Source organism: Triticum aestivum, chromosome 3B (assembly GCF_018294505.1).
Source record: "Triticum aestivum cultivar Chinese Spring chromosome 3B, IWGSC CS RefSeq v2.1, whole genome shotgun sequence".
Classification (NCBI taxonomy): Eukaryota; Viridiplantae; Streptophyta; class Magnoliopsida; order Poales; family Poaceae; genus Triticum; species Triticum aestivum.
Genome location: NC_057801.1, coordinates 742,100,490 through 742,119,855, shown reverse-complemented (window position 1 = coordinate 742,119,855; position 19,366 = coordinate 742,100,490). Strand labels below are relative to the sequence as shown.

Genomic DNA, 19,366 nt, shown 5'->3' with positions numbered 1-19,366 from the left:
CAGATCTTCTCCACGGTGGCGGCCGCGGTGTTCTACCACCGGTGCATGGAGCATCATCATGATCCGACTATCCTTCAACCGACGACAAAACTAGCTATAGCTAAATCCTCCGTGATTGATTAAGTGATGTGATACTCATCTTGAATTTACATGTAAAGCGCGATTAGTTTCCACAGTATGATTGATATTTAAAAGTTTTAAAAATAATATATCCATTTTTGCAATATTCTTTTATAAATAAAAATGAGCCGGCTCTCCAGTTTGCATTAGGAAAAACCCACCAGTAACAGAGTAAGCAGTAGAGCACAAGGAAGAACAAAAACGCCCCGCCGCCCCCTTACGCCACACGGGGCTTTGCCCCGGCGATGCTAATAGGCGGCGGCGAGGGGAACAGAAGGAGGTGGGAGAACCTCGAGGGGTGGAGGCCGTTGCCCCCGCGTCGTCTCCAGGGCGACACGGGCGGCGACGGCCTCGACCCCTCGAGGTCCCCCCACCTCCTTATGTTCCCCTCGCCGCCGCCTGTTAGCATCGCCGGGGCAAAGCCCCATGTGGCGTAGGGTGGCGGTGGGGCGGTCGTCTTTCCTTCCTGCGTCCTTCCATGGATATCGATGGAGATCTTCCCTGATCCGTGATTGCCGGCACCATCACATGTCCTCGTCGGCAGCTGGAGTTCCCAGGCTTGTGGGATCTGTGTCCAGTGGGGCTGCGGCTCTCGTTCATGGCTCTGGTCCAGCGGCTGCCACCATGGAATTTCCATTGCCAGATCCAGACGAGGCAGATGCGATCTGGGCGTGGTGTGCCATGGTGATCCCTCAACGGCTTGGGTGGAGAGGACCACCCATCTCCAGCAAGCTACGGTCAAGGTCCTGTACGTTGGAAGAGAAACTTCCTCCTATGCACAGCTACTCCGGCTGTACACAAGGCCGAGCACGGCGGCGCTGGTGATAAGGACCGTACGCCTTCTTAGGCATACCGCTTCCCAGAGCGACCCCGAACGGTTGTCATCGGCAGATCTCATGGCCAAAGGGCCTGGTTGAGTGGTGATCGCTCACTGGCTAGTCGGATTGTGTTACAATTTGGGTGGCTGCTACTGACGGCTTGTACTGGAGAAGTCGGGTTGCGGCGAATTCGTCTACGGCGGGGACCCTGGACGTGGGCTACTATCGACGGCAGATCTGGTCTGTACTCTCTGCTGCGAGCTGGACCATGGATTCGGTGTGGTGGGCGCGCTGGGCTACTGCACATGAGGTGTGTGGCGTGCTCAGCGTGGAAGCAATCCTCTTTGATCTGGCCATAGGCCATTGGCGAGTTCCGGACCTCTCCTTTGAAGAAAACAAGGACTGGCGTATATGACGCTCTAGACACCTTGATTGGACAGGGGCCGGTTGTGTGTCCCCGAAACATCAGCATAACCAGCTTCATCGGGGTATCGCGAAGCTCTGTTTTTGTTGACACATTGTTACGTGTCTGCACCAAAATTTTCAAGGTTTCAACACATGCGGAGAATGTCATGGCGTGATTGGACGACCTGCAAATGACGAAGACGGGGTCTTTGATGCGATGAAGACCTTGCTTTACAAGCAGTTGTTCAGGCTTGGCTTGAGGATATGTTCCCGTCTAGAGCGGCACGAGTTCCTGTGAGCATGGTGGTACGTGACTTGTAGTAGTAGCCTCCGCAAGTGGGGGCGACAACATTGGAGGACTTTTTTTATTGGTGGTGCTCTTTTGGGTACCGAGACGTGATCTCCAGGGTGAAAATCCAAGGTCCGGCCTTTATTGGTTGTGCCTAGCAGTGACCTTGTTGAAGTCATTGTTTTGGGAACACGTTCTTTCTTCAGGGTGAAAACCTACTATCTTTGATCAGGCAACAACAACACTTGTGCTTTGTTTCCTTCTTGAAGGCGTTGCTTTTGAAGAACCTTCTTTGTAGTCCGGGTGTTGTCTTTGGTGGTGGTTAGAGTGTTGCTACGGCGGGTGATTGATCACCATGGCAGGGTCTTTTTGTCCTTTTCCTTTTTTATTTTCTTTTTTGGCTGTGTGCATCCTGAATGTTTTTAGGCATCTTGTTGGTGCAGAGGCTGGGTGTAATTAGTACTCCCTCCGTCCGAAAATACTTGTCATCAAGATGGACAAAAAGGGATGTATCTAAAACTAATATACATCTAGATGCATCTTCTTTTATTCATTTTGATGACAAGTACTTCTGGACGGAGGGAGTATCTACTTGATATTAATATATACTCCCCTTTTCAAAAGAAAGTAAGCAGTGGATCTAAACAACTTATTACAATTAAACACAATACATCATCAGAGGAGAAACCTCTAAAACAGTGACTTGTATTGAAGATCAGAGAAGAAACCTCTAAAACAGTGATACAATAGTTATCCGCTAATTACAGGGGTGTTGAACGCACCCCAACAGAAGAAAGGCTAAATTCTCAGATAAATGAAACAACATTGACCCCCAATCTCGGAGAAGAATAGCTTTTACATCATTGGGGCACCGATTAGACCAAATAATCAAGTCATCAGCGCACCGAGACATGCACAGTCCCCTCGCACTGGCCATGAAAGACCATTGCATTCCTTCGCTTCCAAATTTTTCATAAGAGCGCGAATGAGCACCATGGATGTGACCTTGTTATTGCCTTTCTGCAAGAAAGTCTAGCAGGATCATTAAGAAATTGCTGTTTAAAGTACACACATTGATAGTATTTCATTTTGTCCAGCAAACTGCTGCACACCTAGAACTCTATGTATCCCCAGAGTACAAGCTTGCACCGACAAGATAAAAAATATTTAAATATGTGAACCGGATTCCCCGGGGTTCTGCGGCAGCGGCGTGTTAGACTATGTATAGCTTCTGTACTTATGTATGTATATTGTACGTATTGTAACACATCCATTATATATAATGAGATAAGCCACCCCTAGAGGGTTGTGCTGGTTCCCCCAAAACTTATTGTCTTACATGGTATCACGCTAGGTTACGATCGCTTCCGCTTCCAAACCCTAATACCCGCACCGCCGCCGCAGCCGCCGCCGCCTTCACCGCCGCCATGTCGAGCGCCGCCACCACCGGTTCCACTGCTGCGGGGTTCCTCCCGGCCTCTCTTGCGGCTCTGCTCAACCTCCCGCTCGATGCCGTCGCCGTTCCGGCTTCGATCGGGACCAGGAGCATCGGCTCCGTCTACTCCACGCCGCCGGCGCCCTCGCTTGGGCGCGACCTCGTGGTCCACACCGCGGCGCCGCCGTCCGCTGCGGACTCCGCGGGCGTCGTCCCGCCGCTCCTGCCGCAAGCGGATCACACCGCCCCGCTGGCAGGGTTGGCGGCGTCCGCCCCGGCCGCGGGCCTTGCGGCGTCCGCCCCGGCCGCGGGCCTTGCGGCGTCCGACCCGGCCGCGGGCCTTGCGGCGTCCGCCCTGGCTGCGGTCCCGCCTCCTCCTGCATCGGCTTCGGTGCCTCCGGCTGCCTCCATGGTGTTTGCACCCCAGGCAGCCCCCTCGATGGGATCGTCTTCGCCGCCGCTGTTTCACTTCGGTCATCTCATCACCATCAAGCTCTCCGCCGACAACTACATCTTCTGGCGTGCGCAGGTTCTCCCGCTCTTGGGGAGTCACTACCTGCTAGGCTACGTCGACGGATCGCTTCCCTGCCCACCCGCACTGGTAGACAACGTGCACGGTCCGGTCTACAATCCGGCCCATCGCGTCTGGACGGGGCAGGACCAGGCGAACCTCTCCTCCATCCAGGGGTCGCTCTCGCCGGCAGTTGCCGGACTTGTTGTCTTCGCGAAGACGTCTCATGAGGCCTGGACCATCCTTGAGCGAACCTTTGCAGCGCAGTCCCAGGCTCGTGTCTCTGCACTCCGTCGTCAGCTTGGAGAGTGTCAGAAGCTTGACTCCACTGCCACTGAGTTCTACAACAAGGTCAAGGGCCTCGCCGACACATTGGCCTCCATTGGACAGCCCCTCACCGACTCCGAGTTCAACTCGTTTATTGTCAATAGTCTTGATGAGGAATATGATGCCTTAGTCGAGATCATCAACGAGCGGGGCAACTCGACACCCATGCTGGCACACGAGGTTTTCTCTCGGCTCCTTCTCACTGAGCAACGGGTCGAGACACGCCGCTCCAGGGGCACTGGCTCCCTCTCGGCCAACGCCGCCACCAAGGGTGGCCGCTCTTCTTCATCACCCCGATCTCCCTTGGGGCTGCCTCCGTCGCCCGCCTCGGCCCCCCCACCTACTGCGACTCTACCGGGGGCTGGCGGTCCACGTGTGTGCCAGCTTTTGGCCGCGATGGGCACTGGGCCTCCAAGTGTCATAAGCGCTTCCAGCAAAGCTTCCTTGGTCTTGGCAATGACGGTAAAGATACACGCAACAATGCCCGTCAGGTCGCCATGGCTGATCGTCCCGCGCCGCAGAAGCAACAGGGACACACTCAGTCCTACTCCATCGATCCACACTGGTACATGGACTCTGGGGCGACAGAGCATCTGACCAGCGAGATGGGGAAGCTTCACACTCATGAACCCTATCATGGCTCCGACAAGATCCACACCGCCAATGGAGCAGGTATGCACATCTCTCATATTGGTCAAGCATCTCTTCTCACTAGACATGCCAATAGGAATCTTCAGCTTCGCAATGTTCTTCGAGTTCCATCTGTGACCCGTCATCTTCTTTCAGTTCCTAAACTCACACGTGATAATAATGTGCTTTATGAATTTCACCCTTTTGATCTTTTTATTAAGGATCGGGGCACGAGGGACATTCTTCTTAGTGGGCGGTTGTGCCAGGGCCTCTACCGTCTGGAGCATCCTGGCGTCGCCCGTGTTTTCAGTGGAGTTCGGGTCTCTCCGTCACAGTGGCATGCTCGTCTTGGTCACCCGGCCACACCTATTGTCCGTCATATTTTGCGTCGTCATGAGCTTCCTAGTTTGTCTAGTAATAAAGATGTAGCAGTGTGTGATGCTTGTCAGCAGGGGAAGAGTCATCAACTTCCTTTTTCGGAGTCCAGTCGTGAGGTGAAACATCCTTTAGAACTTGTGTTTTCAGATGTATGGGGTCCTGCTCAGACTTCTGTCAGTGGTCATAATTACTATATCAGTTTCGTTGATGCTTATAGTCGCTTTACCTAGCTTTACCTTATTAAACGCAAATCTGATGTGTTTGATATTTTTGTTCAGTTTCAAAAACATGTTGAACGTCTTCTCAAGCACAAAATTGTTCATGTCCAGTCGGACTGGGGGGGGGGGGCGAGTATCGCAACCTCAACTCCTTCTTTCAGTCGCTTGGGATAGCTCATCGTTTAGCATGTCCACATACACATCAGCAGAATGGTTCAGTCGAACGTAAGCATCGTCATATTGTTGAAGCTGGTCTTACTCTTTTGGCCCATGCATCTGTTCCGTTTCGGTTTTGGAGTGATGCTTTCACCACTGCATGCTTTCTCATCAACCGTACTCCCACTCGTGTTTTAAACATGAAGACTCCCATTGAGGTTCTCCTTAATGAACAACCTGATTATACCTTTTTCAAGGTATTTTGGTGTGCTTGCTGGCCGCATCTTCGTCCATATAATAAGCGCAAGCTTGAGTTTCGTTCTAAGAAGTGTGTTTTTCTTGGCTATAGCTCTCTTCATAAAGGTTACAAATGTCTTCATGTTCCCACTAATCGTGTCTATATATCTCGGGACGTCGTGTTTGATGAGCATGTTTTTCCCTTTGCCAAACTTCCTGTGTCCACTGTCGAACCACCATCTCTGCATTCATCCTCTGTTGCTTCTGACCAATTTGATGATGTTGCATACTCTCCTTTGCTGTTACCTAACCATGGTGCAGGAACCGGACGTGGGGCTCATTTGGAGCTGTTGGAGGATACACCATCATCATCGCCGCCTTCTGATGGGCACGTCGATCGCCCTATGTTGCATGGCATCGATTTGCGTGCCCATGCATGGTCACCCGAAGAGCCCGTCGCGCCGAGCATCTCCACTGCTCGGTCCGCTACGCCAGCGACCGCCGAGTCTCCAGCAGCTCGGCCCTCTTCGCTAGCGGCCGCTGAGTCTTCAGCGGCTCGGCCTGTCACGCCGTCTTCGCCCGCGGCTCGGCCCGTCACGCCATCTTCGCCTGCAGCTCGGGTCCGCGACGCCGTCCTTACGTCGCCTTCATCCGTGGATCGGCCCGCGACACCGGCCGCGCCACGGCCCACTATGTCGGGCTCGCCATCGGCCCGGTTTGTGACGCCGGCGTCGCCAGCTGCTTCGTCTGCTCTGCCGGTTTCGCCGGTGGGCCGGCCTTCTTCGCCGACCGAGCCCGAGGCTATTGTGTCTAGCTCCTCGTCACCGGCTGACTCGTCAACGTCACCGTCCTCCAGCCCGTTGCAGGCTGCTCCGTCGACCTCGGTGGTTCCTGTGTCCCGACCACATACACGCAGTCGCAGTGGCATTTTCAAACCTAAGGAACGTAAGGATGATACGGTTGCTTGGTTGGCTGCTTGTTTGGCTGCTGTTGTTGCGGATCCATCTTCTGAGCCTCGCTCATATCAGGTTGCCCTGCGCATTCCACATTGGCGAGAGGCTATGGAGCAGGAGTTTCATGCTCTCCTTCGTAACAAGACATGGACTCTCGTTCCTCCACCACCACGGGTAAATGTTATTGACTCAAAATGGGTATTCAAAGTGAAGAAGCATTCGGATGGATCTATTGAGCGTTACAAAGCGCGACTTGTTGCTCGCAGTTTTCGGCAGCGCCATGGTCTTGACTATGAGGACACCTTCAGTCCTGTCGTCAAGCCTACCACTATTCGGCTTCTTCTCTCCATTGCTGTTTCTCGTGGTTGGTCACTTCGTCAACTTGATGTGCAGAATGCTTTTCTACATGGATTTTTGGAGGAAGAGGTTTATATGAAACAGTCGCCTGGTTTCTCTGATCCTGATCGTCCTGACTATATCTGTCGTCTCTCCAAAGCACTATATGGTTTGAAGCAAGCTCCTCGTGCCTGGCATGCCCGCCTTGCCTCTGCCCTTCGTGCTCATGGGTTTGTGCCGTCCACTGCTGACACTTCATTATTTCTTCTACAGAAGCCAGAAGTCACTATGTATCTTTTGGTATATGTCGATGATATTATCCTTGTCAGCTCTTCTCAGTATGCTGCTGATGCTCTTGTCTGCTCTCTTGGTGCTGATTTTGCGGTCAAAGATCTTGGGAAGCTTCACTACTTTCTTGGAGTTGAGGTCACTTCTCGTGCTACTGGTCTTGTCCTTACGCAGAAGAAGTACTCCTTGGAGTTGTTACAAAGAGCGGGCATGCTGAAGTGCAAACCGACCACCACACCCATGTCGTCTACCGACAAGATAACAGCTGTTGATGGTGAGCTTTTGTCTCCTGCGGATGCCACAGAGTACAGGAGCATTGTTGGTAGACTTCAGTACTTGACGATCACGAGACCAGATATCTCTTATGCTGTTAACAGGGTTTGTCAGTATCTTCAGGCTCCCAGAGATACTCATTGGGCTGCTGTTAAACGCATTCTTCGTTATGTTCAGTTCACCCTGACATTTGGTATGCATATTCGGCCGACTTCCTCTCGGGTCCTTTCGGCCTTCTCTGATGCAGATTGGGTTGGTAGCCCAGATGACAGGCGATCCACGGGGGGTTATGCAGTATTCTTTGGCCCTAATTTGATCGCCTGGAGTGCCCGGAAACAGGCTACTGTGTCACGTAGCAGTACTGAAGCTGAGTACAAGGCTGTGGCTAATGCTACTGCAGAGATTATTTGGGTGCAGTCTTTGCTTCGGGAGTTGGGTTTGTCTCAACCACAGCCTCCTATTCTTTGGTGTGATAACATCGGTGCTACATACCTTTCTGCAAATCCAGTATTTCATGCCCGAACGAAACACATTGAAGTTGACTATCACTTTGTACGGGAACGTGTATCACAGAAGCAACTCCAGATCAAGTTTATCTCATCTAAGGATCAACTTGCAGATATCTTCACTAAGCCTTTACCTCTACCACAGTTTGAGGCTTGTAGGCGCAATCTTACCCTTCTCAGTTCTTTAGAAAGTGGCTAAGATTGAGGGAGGGTGTTAGACTATGTATAGCTTCTGTACTTATGTACGTATATTGTACGTATTGTAACACATCCATTATATATAATGAGATAAGCCACCCCTAGAGGGTTGTGCTGGTTCCCCCAAAACTTATTGTCTTACACGGCGGCCCACAAGTGTGTGTGTGTGTGTGTCCATTAATTTGTAAACTACACAAAAAGGCAAATTTGAATTTCCATTTTTACAATTTTTAAAGAATGCATACATTAATTTGTAAGCTAGACAAAATGGCAAATTTGAATATCCATATCAAATAGTCAATCTATTTGTCATTCATATATTTGTCTTCTTTGTGTGGACATAACTGAAAAGATATTTTTAGCCATGATGGCCTTCACTAAAAAACTGAAAATATATTTTAATGATTTTGTACTATATACTTCAAATCTATATACATATATATGTATATGTCTTTGCAGATATTTTTGACGTTCTACATATTGTTTAGTCATTGCGAAAAAAGGGTGGAGCCTGGGATCTACTCCCTCTGTCCCATAATATAAGAACGTTTTTGACACTAATATAAGAAGTGTCAAAAACGTTCTTATATTATGGGACGGAGGGAGTAGTATCCACATCAATCAACAGAATACATACTCAAATTTCTAATACAACTTGTATTGTTGTCGATGTAGAAAAACAACCGGCAGCGCAAACATTTCCTTGACTTATACCTTTTTTTTATATAATTCCTTTACTTATACTTGGCCAAACACACCGTACTCAAATAGTCCACATGAAAGCAATTATACTACTAGGAGTCTAGGACAGGACTCCACACCTAGATGTTGATGGCCATCTATGTTGACTAAGTTGGCAACACGTACTACTCTAAGACAGTATATACTGTAATGTGGTAACATTTGATAAATTCGCAAGACTGCGGTCACAGGCTCACAAGCTCAAACCGAGCGTCCTTCCTCCTTAACCACACGCTTCTTCCTTCCTGCCGTAGGCTGTGGTGCTGGCATGACACAGCTTACCGTGTAATTGTAGTAGGGCGGTATGCAAGAACTCCATGCGAGAGCCTCAAATTTCCCACTCGGAAATGTACCACCACGTCTCGAGATGATTTCCTGCACACTGATCTTGGGGACTTGCTCACTTGAATCTGACTGGCGATGGCTGCAAATCAAGAAATATCCGCAGCTTCTTCCCAACCTCCAATGATACCGATGTCCATCTTCGCACACAAGATGTGCCTTTCTATAAGCTCTCATGGACCCAAGGATTGCGCGCCAGAATCTGGGACTGAAGTTATCTCGCAGTAACCCGGCAACTATGTGCCCGCCCATCAAACACTGCCTATGCTCTGAAGCGATCTCCATGGCCATCGCCACCATGCTTGGGTGCTTGTCAGGGTCCGCGCTTCCGAACACGAGCGACTTGAAGAAATACCAATAGGCTTCTCGAGGGACACGGCCCAGTGAAAGCGCTTCCGTCGTTCCCAGGTCCACTATTCTGTCTGACCGACCGGTGACTATGATCTTACTCCCACCGCAAGGTGCCATGTGGGCGAGGCACGATTTCAGACTTCTCCATGCTCCCTCGTTGATATCCTTGGCGGTTTCGACAATGATCAGAAGCCTGTTGTGAGATTGAGTGGCGTGATTCCGACGTCTGACTCTGAAGTTGCCGTTCCCTCTAAGGTCGACCACTCCTTCGTCCTCAAGGCAGCTGCCTTCTGGAAAGAAGAGGATCGTCGAGAAGCGACTGCGCACATTTTCATCCCTGCAGACATGCTCAACAAGAGTGGTTTTCCCTCCTCTTAGTGGACCGACGATCGGAAGTACAGCCAAGATCGGAGCAGCAGCAGGATGGAGCAAGAAATCCAGGACCTGTTCACGTTCAGTTTGGCGACCAAACATGCAGTTCTCCAAGAGCAAATATGCCGCGTGTGGTTGGCGGAGTACCCGAGGATACGACTCCAAGAAGAGAAGGAACTCCTTCATACCTGCATCCATGGTGTCTTCAAGAGAAGAAACCACCCGTTGCAGCTCTTCTTGCATCTTGTTGCTTGCACCAGACATTAACAGTGCTTCTGCATCACTGTTGCTGCTGCTACCACCGCCACCGGCACCACCGGAGAAACGAAGCCGTTTGGCCAGACTACTGGATTCATCAGACAGCAGGGCAGCAGTCAGTGATTGGCTCACCTCCTCCTCGTCTTCAAGGGCGGCTTGGAATCTCAGGGCGTCAAGAATGTAGCGGCCTCTGTACATTCCTTGCCTCAGCGTCTTCAGCTGACGGAGCATCCCCTGGTTGGTGATGCGCCGTCCCTCGGCCTCCTCGACGACGGTGTCGATTCTCTGAACGACTCGCTGCAGCCTCTGGAGAATCATGTCGATGCCATGCTGCTGCCGGAAGTACTTGCCGACCACGAACGACGCCGTCCTGCTGACGAGGTCACCTACGATTGCAGAGACGAGGATATCCATTGTTATGTGAACCTCCTTGACTTCACCACCAGGTGGTACTGCGAGTCTATGATGAAAGATAGCGGGGTAAACAGCGAGCGCTAGCAGCTGGGTGGTGTCAAGTTTGGGGAAGGTGTTTGAACTTGACTAAAGACTCGCAGAGCCTTCTGGATTGAAAGTGACTGCTTGACTGATGATTGCAATTAGTGGAGCACAATGCTGGATGAATCAACACGCCATAAAGCTGGTCGTAATGATAGTATCATATCTAGTATCATGCATGACAACTAGGCAATTTTAATGAGGTGTTATAGCATTAAATGAAGAAAGAGAGAATGAAGTATCATATCATGAAACCGTATCATAATAAATGTTATGATACTTTGTGTCATGCATGACAATAAATAAAATACTATATGATACTAAAATATGATACTATGCATTAAGGTGGTAGTATCATGTACTACTATCATATGCATGATACTAGTATATGATCCTCCCCATTACAACCAGCCTAAGACGCGTGGAATTTAATTGTCGCTAGTTTGACTGATTCTTGGCTAAAGAACGGGTAGGTTTGAACGAGAAAGGACGGGGTATTCAATTATCAGGAAAATCCTATTTGCCGCTCGCTGCAGCAACAGTCGGGGTACCGCACAGGGCTATCGACCGAGCGGTCGCGCGTGGGCCGGCCTGTTAAGTGTTCCAAATATACCGGTTTTGGAAACCTTCTATGAATGTGCCTACCCAGTTTTGTTCCGATTTTTTCTTTTTATATTTCTTTTTATTTTTCTTTCCTTTTTCTTTTTTCTGTCTTTTTATCTTTCTTCTTGCTCTTTTTTGATTTTTTTTCTATTTTCAAGTAATGTTTCAGAAAAAATATATTGAAATTTTCAGAATTTATTCATTTTTTCATAAACCGAGCGGTCGCGCGTGGGCCGGCCTGTTAAGCGTTCCAACTATACCGGTTTTGGGAACCTTCTATGAATGTGCCTAGCCGGTTTTGTTCCAGTTTTTTCTTTTTATATATATTTTTAGGTTTAATTTTTTATTTTTCTTTCCTTTTCCTTTTTCTGTCTTTTTATCTTTCTTCTCGCTCTTTTTTGATTTTTTTTCTATTTTCAACGAATGTTTCAGAAAAATATATTGAAATTTTCAGAATTTATTCATTTTTTCATAAAATGTTCCTGCTTTCAATTTTTTGTTCGGAAATTTCATAAAAGTTTTGAATTTCAAAAATTATTCGCTTATTTTCAAAAAGTGTCTGTCTTTTTAAAACAATCACAAACTAAAAAAAGTTTGGTTTAAGAAATATGCTCTCGTTTTCTAAATTTGTTCAAAAATTCAAAACATATTCATGTTTCAAAATTTTCTTGCCAATCAAAAGGTGTTTGTGTTTTGAAATTTTGAGCACGACTTAGAAAATGCTCAGGATTTTAAAAAATGTAACCATTTTATAAAATTATTCAAAAAAAACCAAAAAAATGTGCACATTTTTTAGTTTCAAAATTGTTCAGTTTCAATTTTTTGCTCACTAATTTCAAAATATGTTTGTGCAGTTCAAAACATGTTCCCATTTTGAGAATTTGTTCGCAAAATTCAAAAATGTCCACATTTTCATTCTTTCAGCAGTTTTGAAATTGTTTAGGTTCAAATTTTTGTTCACAAATTCAAAAAATGTTTGGGGGGTTCAAAACATGTTCCCTTTTTCAAAAATTGTTCGCAAAATTCAAAAAGTGCATGCTTTCATTCTTTCAGGAGTTTTGGAATTGTCTAGTTTCAAATTTTGGTTCACAAATTTCAAAAAATGTTCGGGCAGTTCAAATCATGACCCCGTTTCCAAAAAATGTTCCCAAATTAAAAAAATGTGCATGTTTTCATTTTTTCAGGATTTTCAAAATCGTTTAGTTTCAGACTTTTGTTCACAAAATTCAAAAAATGTTCATGTTTTCATTTTTCAAAATATGTTCGTGTTTTCAAATTCTATCTTGAATTTAAAAAATGTTCAAGTTTCAAAAAAAGTTCTTGATTTTCGAATATCTCACTTTTGAAATTTTATTCGCAAATTAGCAATTTGTTTGTGTTTCATAGATTCCTTCCTTTTTTCGATCAAAAATGCTTTCGAAATTCAAGATATAATTTGGATCTGCACTGCGGGCTTGTTCTTTAAGCTTGGCGCTACTATAGAATCAGTAACGACTGCTAGCTCGATTGGTTGAATTCCCGCAGCAACTGCATTTTTTATGCTACAGCGCCCCGCCCTGTGCGAAACCGCACCTGTTTGCCGCGACGAGCGGCGAATAGGAGCTCCCTAATTATCACGCCAGACTCGGATGCTCCTGCCATTCCCAACTCTCCAGACCAAACCCTTTTTCAAAAGCTCCAGCCCATAAGAAATAGCCTGCCAAGATGACGAGGCGTTCCCAGAAAAAAAGTGTCCTCTAGCTTCCTTCTGGATAGTACCTCGCTTTCAGAACTTGTGCTCTGGTCTAGTTATTAACCGCCAGGCCTGACGAGCTACTAATACTTGATTGAACAGATGAAAATCCCAGAGTCTAGCATCGCCTTTATTCTTTGGCTGTAACAAATCATCCCAAGTACGCCAATGAACTTTCTGTTTACCATTTGAGGATCCCCAATGGAGGCCCCTTACCATCCCAGTGAGCTCATCACATACAGAAAAGGGTAGTTTAAACACGCCCATAATGTAAGTGGGTAATGCTTGCACTACGGATTTGATGAGTGTCTCTCGACCAGGCTAGTGAGGAACCTGTCTCCCCACTGAGTAAGACGTATTGTGAGACTCATTTACAAATTTTGGAATCGTCCTTTAGACATGCGGCTATCAGGAGTTGGCAGACCCAAATACTTTTCTTCAAAAATAGAACCAGAGACATTGAGAACCTCTCTAACTTCCTCTTGAACAGGAGCACGAAAAGAGAATGGAGCATTTATTAAAGTCCAAACTCTGTCCTGTAGCATTAGAGCATCTCCAACTGCACCCCCAATAGGCCCCCCAAGAAGCCATTTTTTCGTCGACGCCCAAAAAAAACCCAGTCACCCCCCCCCCCAGGACGCAGAATTCTGCCGGTTTGGCCCTTTTTTGGCCCGGCGATCCCAGGCCGAATCCAACGCATTGGGGGCACTTGGGGGCTCTGGCGGAAGGAAAGTGGCGCATGGGCCACCACTGTCAGGCGAGAAACACCTTTTCCCCGCCCAGATTCGACCCGCGCGCCACAGGACGCCACTTCCCCTTTCGTCGCCATGCTGATCCCGGCGCCGCTCACCTTCTCACAGCCGCTGCTCCACCGCTAGAAAGGTCATTTCCCCGCTGGAAAGAGAGGGTTTCGCCGCGACAGCCTCCATCCCGCTCATGGGCGAACTTCCCGGGGCTCTGACCACGCAGGCAGGGATACCGGCGGCTGCCCACCCACGACGCCCGCTAGGTGTTTGACATTTTGCCTATTCGATAATGGACTCCGACAACAAGGAGGCGTTTGCGGCTCTGATGGAGGAGGAGGAAGCCGAGGCCGACACCGACGATGAAGAGCACCTCATGATCCTCGCCGCTCTGGCCGGCCTGTTTGCCAACAATGCAAAGCTGGGGCAAGGTGGCTCGGCTTCGGGCTGTCGCAAGGGCAAGCAGAGCCATCGAATGGAGGGCTACTGCCTGCTCTATGCCGACTACTTCGCCGACGCTCCACTGCACGGTGAGAAAGTGTTTCAGTGCCGTTATCGGATGAGCCGGAAGCTCTTCCTCAAGATTGTGAATGCCATCCGGGAGTTCGACAGCTATTTCATGTGCAAGAATGATTACACCAGCACAATTGGATTCTCCTCACTCTGGAAGTGAACGACAACTATGAGGATGCTTGCATTGAGATCCCTGTGATATACATGAATACCATGGACGCATGGCCGAGTCCACCACCATTGAGTGTTTGTACAAGTTCTACAGGGCAATGGTGGTAGTGTTTGGACCATAATTGATGAGGAAATCAATACCATTGTTACACCCACCGTCCCTGCTGCTACATATACCGGACCAATTACTAGAGCTCGCGCACGCCAATTAAATTATCAGGTACTTTTGTTTCTTGGTAATGATTCTAATTTTCATGAGAATATGATGCTGCCTAAATTGGATACATTTGTTTTGCTTACAAATTAAGGGTCTAGCTTGGAGAAGGATGAACATTGGAGCAAGAACAAGAATGGAGATGATAGCATGCGCAAGGGGAACAAGAACGGAGTTACACGTGATGATTTCAGGACTTTGAAGCTACCATAATGAGTGCATGAAGCCTTGGACGAAATATACAAGATGCCACCTCATAAATTTCGTCCAGAGGCTATTCTAGGTGCCGCGTCACCTTATTATTGGGCCAGGCCCATGTAATTTCTAAATACATAAGTATAGGCTATTTTTAGAGTCCGTATGTGTGGGGAAACAAGAGATAGGGTTGGTTTCGGACCCCTCCTACAAGGGCCACGAAATTCCCCCCTCTTCCTCCATATATACAGCCCTTAGGGCACCGTTTAGACTTTGGGTTTTGTTTAGATTAAAAGTTCGCCATAGCTGCAACTTCGCGTACTTCGTTTGTGTTCAACGATCAGACCAAGACGTCACAGAACCCCACCTTCATTAATAAAGCTTTCCTCTTATATTCACAATATCCAGATTGCAATCTCAATTTCTTGCTTGTTCTTCGTTTGCTCGCAGGAAACAGACCCTCGTGGTCAAATTGATCGTGCTCCGGCGTGGTCAATAACTCCTCGGAAGTTGGTTTAGCGATTGCTAAGGCGCGATGTATCGCACGTTCGTAGTCGGATCGTCAAGGTCGACTCCCACAGAAACGATAGCCACCATCTCATCGAAACATCGGGACACCTTTGCCTCTATCAAGTGGTATCAGATTTTCAGGTTGCTCGGTGAGATTTTACAGTTTTTCGTAGTTTAGACCGAGTCTATTTCTTCATCCCTATATTCCATGAAAAAGCCAAAAAAATTAGGGTTAGTTCATCCTATCCGAACCAATCTGAGCCTTTGCATAATCTTTTATTTATTTGCTTTGTTGAATTTGCGGTTGCATCGTCGTGTCAAGTTGCTAGTCTTAGCGTCTAGTCCTTTAGAGTTTTGAGTTCTATTCACAGGTTGTCACGTCGCCGCAGCCATATATCACCACCGCATCATCATCATTGCTCCTGCCATATACCACCACCGCACCAACTTCATCGCCGCTGCCATATACCACCACCACATATTCACCACCAATCCAAGTCCATATATGCCACCACATATCCGCCGCCATCACGCCAATCCGAGTCCACCTGCAACATATATCCGCCACCAGTCCGAGTTCCAGCAGATTCATCTCCGCCACCAGTCCTAGTGCGAGTCCAGTATTTGTTGGTTTGTTTTCGATTTCCAGATCATGCCATACTCCGAGTCGTGACCAAGTCGGACTTCCCAACATAAGTGGCACCTGTACAAGAAGAAATAGTTCCAGTTAAAAAAAACTAAGTCTGGAAAATTCTGGCTAGGCAGTTTTTAGACCATTTCTAGACTTTTTCGAAAAAAATTGTTGCGGAGCAAAAAAAAAGAGAGGAAAAAAGTGAAAAAGGTGAAAAAAAAGGAAAAAGAAATTAGAGTGTGCTCCTCCCTTGTTTACGTGCAACGCCATAATTTTGTTAGTGTTCTAGGCTCGCGCCTCTAGCACGGTCTAGCCTAGGACCAGCACAGTACCGTCATTGAGCGTTTATTCGACTTTGCATCTCTGAATTGATTATTGCTGATCCTTTTTGCTACCATATTATAAGCCTTCCCAGCCCCACATACATCTACGTCATGCGTTTGACTCTTCTTAATAATCGCTCTATCCAAGCTTTGAGAGTTTTGACTACAATGATTGCCGATCACCACCTGCTGCTGGGTAAGAACTGGTAAGAATTTGAGATTCGCTTGACGGATTTGTGACACCCCACCACCACCATATTCCAGTAGTCTATAGGATCATATTCTTATCTGTTTCTATTGCTGCTAACTATGGCAGGAACACAAGCCGACGAGATTAACTGGGAGAACATGACGAACAAGGAGCTTCATGATAAGTTTCATCAAATGTTGGGTCAACAGGTGGAAGATGTGATGGTCAGCTTTGGAGAGGCAATGGAGAAGATGGATGACATTGAGAAGTCAATTGACACCAAGTTGGACGCCAAGTTTGATGAATTACTCAAACGTCTCCCACAACCAGCTCTACGCCGCGATACAGTAGGGCAAGCACAGCGTGTTCCTATTGAGCTAGGACAAAATTCTGGTGCCGATCCTACTGCTGTTGGTGCTTCTGTAACTCGTGCTGCTATTGCAGAGGTGGAGGACTATTACAAGGATGAGGTAGATCAAAATCAGAACTACGTGCAACCACCAACACCACCACCAGCAGGTCGACCTCAGGTATATATTCGCAATGGTAGGCCTGCACCACCACCACCTCAGGTACGAGATCCTGACCATGTTCCTAAACTGAAATTGAATATTCCACTGTTTGAGGGTAGATACATTCCTGATGTATATCTTACTTGGGAGTTAGAAACTGAACAACGTTTTACATGTTTACAATATCCCGAGGACAGACGGGTTGCTGCTGCTGTTTGTGCTTTCACTAGTTTTGCATGTGTATGGTGGTCTGAACATTGCAAATTATATCCTATTCCAGCTAGTTGGGCTGCTTTGAAAACTGCTATGCGTACTCGTTGGGTTCCACCATATTATCAACGTGAATTGCTTCAAAAATTGCAGCGTTTAAGACAAGGAAAAAAATCTGTAGAAGAATATTATCAGGAATTATAAACTGGCATGATTAGATCTGGTATTGTTGAGGAGAATGAAGCTATGCTTGCAAGTTTTATGGGTGGATTAAATAGAGAGATTCAGACCATTCTAGAGTATAAGGAGTATACCAATATCACTCGTTTATTCCATCTTGCTTGTAAAGTTGAACGTGAAGTGCAGGATCGACAAGCTTTGGCGCGAACTAACTTTTCTGCAGGTCGACCTTCATCATGGACACCGCGTGCATCTTCTACTTCCACTGCACCAACACCTCCATCAGCTGCCACCTCCAGCCGTGATACAAGAAAGCAGGCACAACCACCACTATCTTCCAAGAGCGCACCTACCGGGCCTGCACAGAGCTCTTCTTCTTTCATGGCATCAACTGGGCACACAAGTGATATTATTTGTCGTCGTCGTAAGGGAAGAGGTCATTATGCGAGAGAATGCAAATCTCAGCGTGTGATGATTGCTACTGAGGATGGTGGGTATGAGTCCGCTAATGACTATGATGAGGAGACTTTGCCTCTTATTACACGTGAAGAACATGGTGGAGATGATTCTGATCATGAGACACAATACATGGCTCCTGAAGACGCTGACAGGTATGAATGTTTAGTTACTCAACGTGTTTTGAGTGTGCAGGTCACACAAGCTGAGCAAAATCAGAGGCATAATTTGTTCCAGATGAAGGGAGTTGTGAAGGAACATTCTGTGCACGTCATCATAGATGGAGGGAGCTGCAACAACTTGGCTAGCATGGAGATGGTGGAGAAGCCATCTCTCACCACCAGACCACATCCACATCCTTACTACATCCAATGGTTCAACAACATCGGCAAGGTTAAGGTAACACGTACTGTTCTTGTGCATTTTAATATCTGTACATACGCTGATTATGTTGATTGTGATGTGGTACCTATGCAAGAATGTTCCTTGTTACTTGGTCGACCATGGCAATTTGATAAAAAATCTGTACACCATGGTAGAAACAATCAGTATACTCTTGTTCATAAGGATAAAAATATTACTTTGCTTCCTATGACTCATGATTCCATTTTGAAGGATGATATTAATAGAGCTAATAAAGAAAAATAGGAGAAAAATAAGAGTGAAAATCAGATTATTGCAAAAGATTTTGAGCAACAAATGAAGCCTAATAATAAACCATCTAGTGTTGCTTCTGAAAATAAATTGAAAAGTGCATGTTTATTTGCCACCAATTCTGATATTGATGAGCTAGATTTCAACAAATCTGTTTGCTATGCTTTTGTTTGCAAGAAGCATTATTTTCATTCAAGGACGTGCCTTCCTCTTTGCCTCCTGCTGTCACTAACATTTTGCAGGAGTTCGATGACGTCTTTCCACAAGACGTGCCACCGGGATTACCTCCTATTCGAGGGATTGAGCGTCAGATTGACTTAATTCCCGGTGCTTCATTGCCAAACCGTGCGCCATATCGTACAAATCCAGAGGAGACAAAGGAGATTATGCGTCAAGTACAGGAGCTTCTCGACAAAGGTTATATACGCGAATCCCTTAGTCCTTGTGTTGTTCCTGTTATTCTAGTGCCGAAAAAGGATGGTACATCGCGTATGTGTGTTGATTGTAGAGGCATTAATAATATTACTATTCGCTATCATCATCCTATTCCTAGGCTAGATGATATGCTTGATGAATTGAGTGGTTCTACAATATTCTCCAAAGTTGATTTGCGTAGTGGATACCATCAAATTCGTATGAAATTGGGGGAGAATGGAAAACAACATTTAAAACTAAGTTTGGATTATATGAGTGGTTAGTCATGCCTTTTGGGTTAACTAATGCACCTAGTACTTTCATGAGATTAATGAACGAAGTTTTACGTGCTTTCATTGGACGATTTGTGGTAGTCTATTTTGATGATATACTAATTTATAGCAGATCTTTGGAGGAACATTTGGAACATTTACGTGTTGTTTTTATTGCTCTACGTGATGCACGTTTGTTTGGTAAC

The 19,366-nt window shown here is 46.9% G+C and overlaps 1 protein-coding gene across 1 annotated transcript; it reads right to left on the bottom strand.

The window, feature by feature from the left end:
• Positions 1-8,786: 8,786 nt before the first annotated feature.
• On the bottom strand, positions 8,787-10,608 carry LOC123066269 (uncharacterized). Its single transcript, XM_044489385.1, has one exon. The coding sequence runs from the start codon at positions 10,554-10,556 to the stop codon at positions 9,021-9,023; it is 1,536 nt and encodes a 511-aa protein (XP_044345320.1). The 5' UTR covers positions 10,557-10,608; the 3' UTR covers positions 8,787-9,020.
• Positions 10,609-19,366: the final 8,758 nt, after the last annotated feature.

Bases quoted from the DNA above. Each gene is read 5' to 3' on its own strand.
- LOC123066269 (XM_044489385.1), bottom strand. From the start codon at position 10,556: ATGGATATCCTCGTCTCTGCAATCGTAGGTGACCTCGTCAGCAGGACG.